The sequence below is a fragment of the Ochlerotatus camptorhynchus genome, unplaced genomic scaffold (genome assembly GCF_037179485.1).
Source record: "Ochlerotatus camptorhynchus isolate MF236.1 unplaced genomic scaffold, CSIRO-AGI_Acam_v1.1 ptg000157l, whole genome shotgun sequence".
NCBI lineage: Eukaryota > Metazoa > Arthropoda > Insecta > Diptera > Culicidae > Ochlerotatus > Ochlerotatus camptorhynchus.
In genome coordinates, this window is record NW_027040647.1 from 701,166 (window position 1) to 716,334 (window position 15,169).

At 39.5% G+C, this 15,169-nt stretch overlaps 1 protein-coding gene across 3 annotated transcripts in view; it reads left to right on the forward strand.

Moving 5' to 3' along the window:
* kat-60L1 (katanin p60-like 1) overlaps positions 1 to 15,169 on the forward strand; it is a 51,078-nt gene that overhangs the window by 11,966 nt on the left and 23,943 nt on the right. For 2 of the 3 annotated variants that reach the window (XM_065222101.1, XM_065222102.1), the window contains exon 1: positions 6,118 to 6,458. The exons of the other annotated variant lie outside the window; for it this stretch is intronic. In XM_065222101.1, coding sequence (XP_065078173.1) covers positions 6,184 to 6,458 — 275 coding nt within the window. In that variant the 5' untranslated portion in view covers positions 6,118 to 6,183. Of the gene's footprint in view, positions 1 to 6,117; positions 6,459 to 15,169 lie in introns of those variants that run through there. 3 annotated transcript variants of the gene reach the window in all.

A 15,169-nucleotide genomic window follows, 5' to 3' on the forward strand; every position in this document is an offset into this window, starting at 1 on the left:
GATTCCGGATATCCAGAAGGGCCTTGTATAACCACTGCGGGACCAAATCAATATGGCACTGAGATATATCTTCTCAACTAGGGGTTCTTCACATTTTCTAAAAACTCCCGGATCTCTAGGTCTACTTTTAAGAATTGTCTATTTTCAAGGTGATTCCGGGATTTAAAGAGGACTGTATTCTGGCCACCCGGTAGCAGAATCTATATTTTGATGTCATATTTCCTCTATGCTAATGATTATATGCAAGTTAGAAAGACTCGCGGATCTCTACACACATAATTTTTTTCTCCGAGATTCCAATAGCCGAGTAGTTCTGCAATTTATTTTGCTGAGATTCAGTCAAACAATTGCCGATACTCAGCTAACAAATATCATTTTGCTGAGATATCAGCTAACAAACCGATATTTTGCAGATATATCAGCAAAATTAAATGCCGAGGTAATCGGCTATTGGAGATTTTACCGAGCTAGATTAAGTGTGTAGGTCTACTTTCTTGAATGGACTATTTTCCCGGTAGATCCGGATATCCAGAGGACCGTTTTCTGGCCACCTGTTTGTAGAATCGATATGGTGATGGTATATTTCCTCTATGCTCATGATTGTATGCAATTTATAAAAAATCGCGCAGCTTTAGGACTACTTTTAAGAATTGACCATTTCCCCGGTGAATCCGGATATTCCCGGGTGATCAAATCAATATGGCATTGAGATGTATCTTCTTAAAAAAGGGTTCTTCACATTTTCTAAAAAATCACGAATCTCAAGGTTTACTTTTATGAATTGACCATTTTCCCGGTGATTCCGGATATCTAGAGGACCGTATTCTGGCCACTCGCTAGCAGAATCGATATGTTGATGACGTATTTCCTCTATGCTAATGATTATATGCAAGTTAGAAAAAATCGCGGATTTCTAGGTCTACTTTCTGGAATTGACTAGTTTCCCGGTGATTCCGGATATCCGTTTTCTGGCCACTTGGTTGCAAAATCGATAATGTGATGTTATATTTTCTCTATGCTCATGATTGTATGCAAGAAAAAAAAAACGCGGATCTCTAGGTCTAATTTCAGGAATTGACCATTTTCCCGGTGAATCCGAATTTTCACTGAGCCACCTTTCACGGGTTTTATCGTTCCGATTGGCCACCCACAACTCTAATCGGTTCTTTGTCTGTTCCTGTTGAAAGTAGATAGTCATACCATTCAAGTAGTGGCTCAATCCTAAGATGTGGTAACCAAATTGCCGAGAACCAGTTATGTCAACATGAATCGACACGCATTTTGCTCGGGACTTTTCCGGGTTTTTCCGTGCCGGCTGGCCAATCATAGGTCCAATTGAATGTCTACATATTGCAAAAAAAAAAAAATAGATAGCCATACCTTTTGAATGATGGGTGAATCATAACGATTGGTCATTGCATTGCTGAGAACCAGCCATGTCAACATGCATCGACACGCATTTTGCAGCCTTGGGGTTATGTCAGTTAATAATGTTTAAAACAAAAATATTGTTCCGTTTATTTTAAAAATATTCGTGTTGCAAATAAACGTGAATATTTTTGGTTGATTTGACAACTATAGTGATTAAAAATAAATATGTTTGTTTTAAACATGCTTATCAAAAAAAAACCCCTATTTTGAAATTATTTTAGCATTTGAATGCGGTATAAACGAAAATATTTACAATGGATAGCAAATAAATGGAAATCGGCAGACAGAGCATCTATATTCCTGCTATTTTTCGGTGCGATAAAGGGTTGTCTATGGGTTTTGGGATCCAGGTCCGAGATGCGGTGGGCCGTCGGAGTTGGTGTCCGCGGGTTCCAGTTCAGTAAAACCGGTGAAACTTTGAGATATTAACGTCGTTTCTTCGTTTCTGACGCTGGTCCTCATACCGGCCTTTTTCTATGTTTGGTGTTGGGGGATTATCTGTTTTTCTTTCGACGTCGGGTGGAAGTGAGGATGACATGGGGATCGGCATAAGAAACGACAGAGTGACGTTGATATTGTGGGGTTCCACCGGTTTTGTCGGGCTTGGAACACTTTCCTGCGTGGGATTCCGGACTCTCTACTTCGGTTTTGCCGCTTGCAACCCGTTTTCGGTTGAGTTTGCCGAATGTAAACAACAAGGAAAAAAGGACACGCTGAAAATTGTTTACCCAGATTATTCATTGTTGAAATAAACATGCTTTTAAATTTAATTCAAACATTCATATTTTTGTTGAAAACTTTTTTTCAATTTATTTTGAACTATTTATAATTTTATATAATGAACATATTGTGCATTTCACACCAAATTGGACTAATAAGCGCGTTTTCACTTATTAAAAAGTGTGATAAAATTGCAAGTTTACGTCTAATCGTCTTGGTGTCTTCGGTGCACTTATTCCTTATGATGCAAGCAATAAGTGCTCCCAAGACATCAAAACGATTTAACGGAAACGTGCACTTTTATCACACTTTTTGCATTTTTGGAACAGTCCAGTTTCAGATGCAATCAGCAATATATATTTTTGATTTAAATGTACAAAATTTGGTTCCGTGTTACATCTGTCATTTGACGGACGAACCCCTTCGTCAACGCTGACGGTGACGCAGCTTTATGGGTCACGTTTATCGCTTACCACTCAATCACTGGCACCAATCATGTATGACTGAATTGTTGTTTGCGATAAATCGACGAAAGTCAGAAAGTCAGTTTGATGAATTTACGTATTCTTGCCAATCTTTGCTACGTTTGTTTATTTAAAGTCATCTGCTGCTTGGTGCTCTTTCCATTCAAATCGATATACTTGTTCAAAACTATTTTAGAACGCATTCATATCACAGAGAACAGACGTCCACCAGAAACTTGTGTAAAGCTAAGTGGGAACGTCGCCGTAACGGGGCGCTAGCATTCCTGATTTCCTCTATAAATTTTCCACTTTCTACCAATTTGGCGGTAGTATCGATAAATTTTCTGTTTGAAATTACCACTGGGCGCTACCGGCACTTAGTGTCTAGTATAAGTTGTGCAATGTCATCGCCATCATGTTGGCAAAGAGGGTTTTTAAGTGGGGAAGTTGACGTTGGTGGCGCTTAAGTCGAATAGGAATTTACACTGTTGTATTATCTTCTATTATCGACACAGGGTAACCACGAGTTCTGGGTTTTCAAATACATGAAGCAAAGCCTACTTTGATCAAATCGACATAGAGTGTACGTCGACTTTAGTTCCGTATACATTTCTACCGAATCATTAATATAGCTCATTTCACACTTTCTTAAGCTCATGACTGTATACCGCACATATGGGCACGTTGTATTCGCGGCATTTCTGTATAACCTGCGAATCGCGAAAATTTGGTCCGTGCTAGCACGACCCATGAATCCCATGCACATTTTGATGAAGACCACTTTATTACCACTTTTAATTGAAGGTCCAGAAAATAAGTTATAGTAAACATGATTTATAAATTTGGGTTCCCCCCAGCTCGATCATAAGTTGTGTGTTGTGATATGATGGGCTTGACTACCTTTGACAGCCGTTTTTGCTTACAAAGCAGCAAATCGTGGGATCAAACCCAGGTCCATCAAATTAAGTAGCTTACTAGTTAAATTGCTTGCTCATCGTGTTTTGGGAAACTTGTCGTCGTCGGTTCCTGGTTTGAATAGTTACAACAACAACTCAATAATAGGTAGTGTGATGTGATATGAGGGGTTTGGTGGCCTTAGAGCTTACTGAGCAGAACATCATGAATTTAATCTCAGGCTCTTTCAAATTCAAGATCCGTTAGGCGCTTTCTTTCTTAACTTGAATCCATCACATTTATTCAGCCTTCCGTTTGCCAAACCCAACTCTTCTATCCAACATTCCAGTGATTTCTCGTGGAAGAGCAGGTGATTTTTCGGCATCCAACAAAGCGAGTTTCACGTCAACAACGTTTATTTGCCATAAAACATCATCGCACAAATTATGCAAATGATGGCCTCTTATAATCAATACTGCGAAACCATTGACTTTACAATGTCTCGGCATAAACTAACACAATATTTTACTCCATAAGGCTCAACTCATAAAAAATAGGAAAACTGACTGCTTAATTTTTATTAATGACAAAATTATACTTTTAACCTCTTTTCCAAAGTTACTTAGGGCCTAATGCAGTGTTCAGCTTGATTTATCTACAAATAAATAAATAAATAAATTTATGAAAACAATACTATATTCGAACATGTACTAGTCTACGTAGGTTGACGAAAGAAATAAATAAATAAATAAATAAATAAACACATTCCAACCCATTCCTTAATTAACCTGAATTCTGACGTATTGCTTATTACAAAGTTTGGAATAATGGAGTAGCAACAGCGGGCGGTTAATCATGCTCAATTCATACTCATGCTCTTAATAAACGGTAGAACGCCTTTTTTCGAGGCACTATTGCTTGCACACCTTCGAGTCCATCGTCTTCTTTGTGGCGAAAACCTGGGTGTTTGGTGCCACAACTGCAATTCATCGTCTTCCTGGAGCATACATCAGCGAAATCGAACTTAAACTCCCTAGCGAAACGGTTCCGCAATTTTTTTAAGCTTACCTCGATGGATTTTCGATAAATTTGTGCAAAATAAACTTGCCTCTCTCGTCTTCCATCTGTCATAAATTTTTAAAATCGGCACGAATGCTGATGAAACTTCCAGGGCTGTATAAACATTGAAAACAAAGTGCTGTCAAAACTTCCAGAACCGATCACTAGGGATGTTACTATAAAATAAATCCCTCGTCCAGATTCTAACTGGACCAAGCTTTAATCATTTTCATGTGGTCCAATAAAAGTAGATTGTGAAAACATAAGAATAGCTCTCAAAAATTTGTGTGTGACAACAATGTGACGTAAACGACCACGCAGTTTGATGTCAATTATAACCAGGGTTGTTAATCGATAACCGTCAAATCCCCAGACGTTAACGCTGACGTTATCGACGGTTATCGATTAACAACCCTGATTATAACCTTATTTGACATCCTCATGCAAGAAGGAGTAAGGAAAAATCGAATCTGAATAAAACAATTCCTCAGGAATGATGGATTTAGCAGTTTAAGAAACCAAACAGGCACTTGCTGGCGTGTAATCATTGTTTTTTACTGTTACACTTTTGTGTGTTAGCAATGACCCAGTAGTCTGAATTGAACTATGTCTGCAAAACAAATCGTTACTTCGAAGTGAATAACTGCTCTACGAAACGTGCGAATGTCGCAAACCCACAATTTGTAAGATTTCCAAAAATTTGTTTCGATTAACCCGGTTAGCGGGACAGGGTAGCACCTAGGTGTAGCAGAAGGATTCTACTTTTGCTTTTGCTGTGAGTTTTCCCCTATCCGTGCCTGTGCCTTGCCACAATGGAAAGACAGCGTGCAAAACAATTCAAGTCACACATATTGGCTGCTCACAACACCCTTCTCTATCCCCACGGAGCCGGAGATGTCTTGACTTACTTTCGATTTTCTTTTACTCGCTCCAAAGGGTAGTTCGGTGACGCGGAGAAAAAAAGATTTCCTTGCATGTTTTTCCCATTCTAATCTGGGTTCGATCTTAGTGGAGTGTTTGAGTCCTATAACGAAACTCGGTGTAGTTGTGGAAGTGGAAGGGTTTCGAAGAGTGCGTGCAAGGTGCTACTAGCGAGCAACGATGGGGGTCATCGTTTTATATAAAATTGGTCAACCTCTTGAAGGGGGTGGTAAATAGAAAAACTACCTCCCTGAATACTCGGTACAAGCACCCTTAGCTAGTAGTAGTACAAGCGTCTATATTTGCGTGGTGTGACCGCACTGCTGACTGGGGCCAACACAGAACGACCAGTTGACGGTAGTGGTCAATTCATCTACGATGAGGGGATCCCCCGTTTTGATTTTTTGTGGGATGAGAATTTGTTCTTCCTAGACTGACGGAGAAGGGTGGTCTGCGCTGGGTATAGTTTTTTTTCCTTCGACCACGGTGTCGCTGGTGAGTGTCACAACGGTCGGTCAGTTTAAGTTTGCTCGCGGTCGTTGAAAGTTGTGCCTTCGCTTAAGTGGTCGTCCCTCGCGGTGGGTCTGAAATGGATTTTTTGTGAGTCACTATGTGGATGATAGTTTTTGGAAACAAAAATGTGTGAAGTGTTGTTTAACCGGAAGATCTGAGTTACTCTCATACGTGATAACCAATGCTCCAATACGCTTCGCGTAGTAGTGACATGAACAGTTACGGCTGCTACAACCAGCAGTACGAACATTCCGGAGGGACTACCGGTAGCAATTTGATTGAACATTACAGCAACAGTTCGAACAGTTCGTACAAAATGTCTCGAAATGTGTCCAACTCACATCCGACTCTGGAGCGATCTGATGTCCACGTGGAATACGAAGTGGCCGTTCCGATCCACAGTATCGAGTCAATACGACACACGCCATATCATTCTCTCTGGAACCTACATGAATGGTAAGGGAATTTTCCGATTCCGTCCTAAACACGAATTGTTTTGCCTTGGCCGGTAAGATATATAGCATTCGTCTATTCTAGCGGCTCAAACTGCTTTATATTCAAATCGATACCAATTACAGCAGTGGTCGTTCTTCTATCGTGTGGCTGAAGAAATAGTGGAAAGTTTTTTAGTCCCAGGGGCTATCCACTTAAAAGTGTGAAGTATTTACAAATGTTTATTTCACCTTAACCGTAGATTGATGTTGTCAAACAAACTCTTTCTAAAACTGTTTCAACTTCATATTTGACTATTTGGAAAATTGCAAGTGAAATTTTTCTCGTAAATAAAAAGAAACATCTACCAAAGTTCATGCAACTCGAAAGGAAATTCCTGGGTGGCAAGGAGTGAAAAATGTTCTATGATGGCAGCAAAAGTTGTATGCTTTGGTATGTATATGCTCGAGCTCCGGACCGGACAAACTCCAAACTCACATAATGACCGGAGGCACGCTAGCGAATTGTTTCCAACTAAGTGCCACTGACTGCTAACCGTAGCAGCAAAAACGTTCCCCAATATTGTATCCTACAACCATACATCGAGTGTGGTTCGAGTTTGATGACCCCGGGGATTTCGCTGGACGATTGGATATTTTATAGGAGTTCAACTGTTGTTGGTGAGAGTGAGCTCCACCGTGGCTTTGTTGCATGTGAGTGGGTCTGATGACGCTACACAATTGACCAGGAGGGGTTCGCATGTTTTGAAGCATTGGCATAAGCAATTTATGCTTGATTGGGGGGAAATAACGCGCGCTGAAGACGACGCTCAAATTGACACCGGCAGTAACATCATGAGGTCTTTGACTACGTGACTGGTTCAGGTAGCTCCACACAGTATTCTTTTTTCATGGAGACGCGTGATTTTTTGTGGAAAGGGTTGAATTAAAATTGTGCACGGCCAATCATACCAACTCAGTGACTGATAATAATTGACTCAGACAATTTTCTTTCCATACGAAATCTACTCAGATTTGGAAGAAAAACTGCAGTTACTCATAGCTTATGAGTAACTGCAATTTTTTTTCAGATCTGAGTAGATTTCGTATGGAAATAAAATTCTCTGAGGCAATTATTCTCAGTCACTGAGTTGGTATGATTAACCACTTCATTCGAGCAGTTAAAATGACGTTTACTACCACTCGATTCTTCCTTCTAGAACCACGAGAAAACTAGCCAACATTTGTGCGTTTCATAAAAAATAGAAATTAGTTGGTACAGTTTTGTGAAATCGCTGGTAGTAAGTCACGCCAAAACTGCTTGACAAAGTGGTCAATTGGCCGTGTGATTTATTTTCACTAGTTCTCGAAAGTGATTTGATTAACAGTTTTTGTTTATGAAATCTAGTCCCAGTTGTAAACTGCCCCCCCCCCTATTGCCGCGTAGACAATTGTCCATACAAAAAAAAAAAAAAAATTGTATGGGTCGTCGACAGGCATGCAAAATTATTTACATTCATTTCATGTATTCATTTACATTCATTTGCCTCTAACTTTTTTCATCAACAGCATTCCGCAAAATAATGTATGGAACTTTTGTAGGTTTTGTTATTTGCCTGTAACTCAAATCTGTATCTCTTATGCATCACGAATTAGAGCGGGCAGAACTTATTACTGTTTTTCAGTGAATGTAAAATACATTCACTGGAAAACAGTAGTGGCTTGTATTCGCTCTGGTTCGTCATGCATAAGAGATACGGATTTGAGTTGTTCGCAAAAGTTGTAGCTAATAACAAAAACTACAAAAGCTTTTTTTTTTGCAAAATGCTGTTGATGAGAAAAGTTAGGGGCAAATGAATGTAAATGAATGCACGAAATGAATACAAATGATTTTCCATGCCTGGTCGTGGATGTTTGCCAACCTCTCTCCCCTCCTAAACTGTCTACGTAGTTTATGAACAGCCCCTTAACATGACTTGCATGTAAACTTACATGACAAGCTTGTAAATTTACAAGTATGAAGCAGTTACATACCAATAGCTGTAATATTAAATGTGCAATTTAATTACATGCTCCATTTTTTATCGTCTCCAACAGATTAAGTCAAATGTAATTTTCATTATTGTTAAGTGTGTGTGTGTACGTTAGTAATAACTACACACCTTGGAAAAAAAATCATGCAAATTTAGTTGCTCTGAGACTGACATATCCGGAGAACTTCGAAATTAGGGCGTAATTGCTTTTGTAAACAAACACGTCAATCGCCGATTTCTCAAGAATTAAAGGACACTCTCGCAAATAAACTATACGAAATGATAGAGGACCCATTCATCTACCTGTTTGTGTTGTTAGTTTTTGAGATTGAGCTTTAATTCGTGAGAAATCGGCAAATGACGTGTTTGTTTACAAAAGAAATTACGCTCTAATCTCGAAGTTCTCCGGATAGACGAGTGTCAATTGTGGCATAAAATTGAGTCATAGCAGACGTGTACTTCTGTTCAATCAAATGTACTTTTCGTCAAGCAACGAACTTTTCAGTCTTGGAGCAAATAATTTTACATTACACGTTGATTACGTCTCATCCTTTATGTCAAAGATAGTTTCCGCGACGAGTTAAATTAGTTATTTCTAAGTGTGATTCTGCCAGAATATCATTAATATAAAAAATCAGTATCGCTAAAACCCTCACAGTTCGAAAAAAGTATTGTAAATTTCTGTTCAATATAATGCACATAAATTGACCAACACGTATCATGTTAGTTTACATTACAAATCATGTAATGTCCTGTGTCATTTCATGAAATGTTGCAAATATTGTATTCAAAAGCCCATCTTTGTGAATCACATTGCTTGAAAGTTGCTAGTTTGAGTGAAATGAAATACAACTTTACTTGAATGATTGTTTACATCACAATTAAAATTAATATTTTTTATGTCCTCTTTCATTTGAGACTAGTTTCAAAAATTTGTTGAACTGAAATGGGCTTAAAAATTGTTTTTAGGACGAGATTTACACTAAAAAATACGAAACAAAAACATTCTAGGACATTTCGGTATGATAGGGGTTAGCTACATTCTGAACTTTAATTGTGATGTAAACATTAATTCACATACGCTTGTTTTTCATTTCACGCAAACGAGCAACTTGTATGCAATTTTGTTTTCTAATTTGGGCTTTTGTCAGGGGTTGGTCACTCTACACAGTGTGCCAAAATCAAACTTGGGCACACCCGGATGCAGGCATTGGCATTGTTTGGCACCCATGGTTACAATTTTTATGATCTTTAAAGTTACTGGCAACACTGAACTTTTTCTGCACCTGCACATTGTGCATGTGTCAAAATTTGTTATTGATGTTGCCACTCCTAGTCAAATTATTTTCAAAACAACCGTGAATCTCCACCAAGTCTCTCCATGGATTCTCAAAATCGTTACACCCGTGACGGAAGTCGCATCCACATTTCCTCCCAGACGAAGAACAGCTAACAGAGGTTTCTGGCCATGGCTACATGAACTAGCGATGCAGCTCCCACGGCTGCGGCTGCTTCCAATGCTGCTGCTGGTCCGTCATTTTTTTTAACGAATTTTAGAGGAGACGGACCAGCAGCAGCAGCAGCAGCATTGGAAGCAGCCGCAACCGTGGGAGCTGCATCGCTAATCCGTGGCCGACGCTGGAAATCTTGGGCCGGTCATGACAAGCGGTTTGAGTTTTCATTGGAAAGTCAACAACCAAACAAAAACTATACCATCCGACCATTCGAACTGCTCCAATACATCCATGGCTGCTTCACCAACCATTCCATCGTCCTTCATATTATGTTGGAGGACCGTCTTGGCAAAATCTCAAATAGTTCAACAAATTATTTTTACTCTCCTGCCTTTTTGCACTTCTAACTAACATCCTAATAATGAACGGGAGTTTTGTGCATTTGTGATCGATCGCGCTGTGGTTGCACTTCATGATGGCGTTCACCGCCAGGCAGTCCTTGGTGGTGAATGCAGTCAGCAGCAGATCCTCGGACGGCATACGGGTGGGGTATTGAAGCAGTGGAGAATGATTTTTGCTGACCTGGGAAGCGATTGTTCTTGGAGGCGCTGTAGACCTTGAAGGTGATCGAATTGTCCGGCAGGGTGTACTCTGGCAAGTAGTTCTGCTTGGAAAATTGGCTGTTCCGTTTTGGATCAGCGGTGCGTCCTTCATCAGTCTGACGTGTGTTCCGGCCGGTGTTGGTATCCAGTTTTCCGACGGATGATACTCGGGCGGTGAAAAATTCGGTGCTAATCCGTTTCCTCCGCCGGCTCCCAGAAGTGTTGGTTGACTTATGATTGACGTTCGTTGTGCGGGGTCGGCCTTCCGCCGATCGTGTAGCAACGGAGCTCGTCCGTTGCAGGCATCCTTGGAGACGGATGCGTCCAGTGTGTAGTCCCAACTGTAGTCCGTGTCGTTTTTGAAAACATTGAAAACCAAAACAAAAACAAGAGCTGTTAAAATACCGGTTCGCCAAACAAGGCATTATTCACAAGCAATCAAAAGTCAGTTCAATGACTTCTTTGCACTGCCGGTACAGCTGCGGCACACTGAGGTACACTGAGAAAAAACTTGGCGCAATACAAGTATGTAGAGTGAACTTTATACGATTTACATATAATGTAAACTTATATGAGGGGGTTAGATGGAAAGGGGTGTAAGTGACTTTGATCGATTCTCTTGATCGACTTTCTCTTTTGATAGTCACAGCTTTATAAACAGATTTTGCGCTATTTCTGCCAAATAGTTTGATAAAGGAGGTTCTCATCTAGCATCTCGAATGGCACACGAATCAAGGAATGTGTTTGTAGCTGAATTTTTAACGAAAGAGAAAGTCGATGAAGAGAATCGATCAAAGTCACTTACACCCCTTTTCTTCTAACCCCCTCATATGATATGTGACGCTCCATTTATGTGCAGCATATTGAACAGAAATTTACACTGCTTTTTCGAAATGTGCAAGCTTTTGTTTGGTGGGTGTTTCAACAATACTGATTTTGGTATGATAATGTTTTCCTTCAGAGACACCGTGGTCATTTAAAATGGACCACATCGTCAAGCAGATTTAGCGTGGCTTTCTACCAGCGATTTCTCAAAACTAGACAATCAAATTACTATTTTATAATGAAACTTTTTTTTCCTGTTAGATTCTAAGATTTATTACCTCGCTGCGCACTGCTTGATTCTGTTTGATTGTAAAATGAGCTTCCATTAAATTTCGATCCCATTTCTTCAAGAAATTGAATGATTAGTATACTTACCTGTTTTTTGCCTTTTAACTGAACAAACGAGAAACATCATTGCTGGTCCAAAGGAAAATGCAAACATACTGATAACACTGTTTTATTTTGATACATTCGTTCCCATAATAGAATATGATTTATTGCTTCACCGAAAATCAATAGTCAGTCCTAATGCTTCCAAATCTGACGTCATCGATGAAGTCTCGTTTTCTTCCACGACAGCTTATTTACCTACCACACGCATCACCAAAATTCCTTTCGCGTTCATTAGCATTTAATTTTGTTGGGCCACTTCAGCAATACGCACCTAAAAATAGGACCAGCTAACGACCATTTTGATTACTCCATTGACCATGGGCTGCTTAGAAGTATGCTGTTTTCTTTACTTCGACAAACGGCTTGTTCCCAATTATAAGCGCAGCCGGGAAGGAAGCAACTACAGAATCGGAAGTTTGCTTGACTGGAAATTTGTCGTTTTCCATTTAGGTTTCAATTTTATGTCTCATTGTGCAACATAAAACAGCTCCTTGCCCTACATTTGATTGTCACTTGTATTTATTACTGCTTCCCTTACCCTTATTCAGCTCAATCGGAAGGCATTCCTTTATGCTAAATAATTGATTCACGGCGGAACACGCGGACAATAATGAAAAAAAAGTCTCCGGCACTCAATTCCCTTGTAGACGAGGTGGACAACAATGCTCAGGTCGTTGTCCCGAGGCCGATGGACTCTGGCATTCAAGTACACATCTACATGAGTGAATACCAGAAATTAAACAAACATTACATCGAATGTCGAGTCGCTTACCGGTCGTGTATGTAGTCAGAATGTATTGTTTATAGAGTAGGGCACTGTCCTATTGACAAAGGAATTGCCGCATATGGATCACGGCTCATGTTCTATGTTGGAGATAGCATAGTTGGTTCCTGTCAGAATATAGGAAATAACTAGTAGTGATTGAATGTTGGTATAGTAAGAAATGTGGGTTCGTTTGTGTGTGCATGTATTGTGGTGGAGCTCTACAGAGCAGAGATTAGAATCGACAGGCTGAGGATTATTATATACTCTGCTAACGATGATTGATGGAGTTTTTAAATCTAGTTGACTGCAGATACAGCTAGTGAACCTCTAACTTATGATGGGAGTTAGTTATAAACCAAGAGGTTGGTCACTGCGCACATAATGCCAAAAATACAATAGTGCACACCATAGCATGCATGTCTGCGCAGCGCATGTGTCATGTAATTATTGTTTATTTAATCTATTTTTGTATATTGAAATAAAACCGTAAATTTTCACCTAGATCCTGTGGGACAGTGTACTACTGGATTTGGATGTGTGGATTTCCCAAAAATGGAGATGGATTCCCCAAGAAATTCCTCAACAGCACACATCCTAATGCATGTCCGAATCAATAATTCAATCCGTGCACACCAGATCAGAGCACTAATAATTCTTATTATCACCCACCATAACCAATCAATCAATCCCAAAATTCCCAAATTGCGTCCGTTTCACTGCAGCTATGGGTGGGATAAAGGAAGGTACACTTAGGTACATACTTCGAAATTATCACCAACTTTCGTTATTTGTTACCGAATTTTCAACAGCTGAACGTTCGGTAAAACTTTGACCCTCATTTTGAAAGCTCTTGCACTAAATGTTAGTTTCAAAACATTGTCAGCCTTGATTAAATAATCGAGTCTTGCTAATGATGCAGTTTTCCTACATTTTTACCGAGCAGTTCAGCTGTTGAAAGTTCGGTTAAAATTACCAACGTCGGTAATCATTTCCAAGTGTGTACTCTGCAGTTTTTCGGTCTAAACCCTTCGAACCCCGAGCAGGAGAAACTAGCATATTAATACTTTAATCTGACCTGATACAAAAATACCAGATAATACTATCAAAAAATTGCATGCAAAATACTTTGCAAATAACAAAAATTGATATTTGAATACCAAAATGATAACTTGTGGTATTGTATTTGCATTTTTGTGGGAACATTTTGTTGGTATTTTACCTCTTATGTCAGACTAATCCATTACAATTTAGAGCATCGGGAATTGGCTAGGCTAGTTTTAATTGGCTTTTATTTTAATGTGGATGTGGGATTCTGGACTAGCAATGGGCGATCTTAAATCGAAACACAAAAGATCGACTTTTTTTTGTGTTTTCGAAAGAAATTGATCGAAAGTGTACCAAAAGTGCTTCTGAACGTGTTTCGCGGTTGGGAGTGGTGAAATTCGTAAGTTCGCGGCTTATGTTCAGTGAAAATTCCGTACCACAAAATTGCTCACCGAGTTCCTTTTTTTTGCCGTTCGACGACGACGGGCATGCGAGAGAAAAATAAGCATCGGGAATGTGCTCCCGGATGTATTGATTTGGTGAGTACGTTCCAGTTGCGTCACTTTTATGTCACATGACAGTAGCGACCCGAAACACCTCTGGATCTCCATTCTTCACATCTATTATGGGAAGGGAATTAATTTTAGCCGAAAGGTAGCAGATCGAGATTCACCATGGTATTTGATAAGATCGCTTGTTTGCATTCCAACACTAACAACTCTTTAGAATGAATGAGCTGGGAGTTGAACCCATGATCATCTGTGCAGCAAATAAAAACGATTGCCACTAGGCCATCGAGATCGTTATTGTTTTTATGCATATAAAACAATCCTATTCCAATTGAGTTGTTGATTGTTGTTGTTATTATCGTTCAATATCTACAGTGGCGTCAACGACGATGACTGTCAAGCTAATTTAAACATTAGTAGGAAAACGACAGTAAAGAATCCATTCCGAATGAATGCCCTCCTGTCGCGAAAACGATGAAATCGACCAAACGAAAAATTAATAATATATTGGCCACGAGACCAAGACATGTCTCTGGCAAATTTAAGTTCGTTTTTGCCGACAAATTCTCCCAGCAGGATGCATGGCAACGAAATTTCGTGATTTCATCAGAAAACCATTTGAATGTTTTTTTTTTTTTTTAAAACGCAATAAATCCCGAGTTAGAGCTGATTTATTCCTTCCAAGTTATAACCTGGGGTCTCCCTTATCTCAATTGGTAAAGGCGCAGCTACAAAGCAAGACCGTGTTGGAGGTGGCTGGGTTCGATTCCCGGTCCGGTCTAGGAATTTTTCGGGTTGTAAAATTTCTCGACTTCCTTGGGCATACTTGCCACACAATTATACTAATGCAAAAATGGTACCAGGCATCGAAAGAAAGTTGATTAATAACTGGAGCAATAAGGCAATATGCGATATGCAATAAGCTTGAAATGCGATAAAGAAGAAGAAGAAGAATGACACATTTCATCCTGCGTAGTTGGCACTTTCATCACCACTACCGGTAATTTAATTAAATTATCCAATCTAAAACACTACATGATCGATCATGATCATGGCATCAACAAATTTAACGTGGAAACTAAACGTATCGCATAAACTAAATAAATTAAA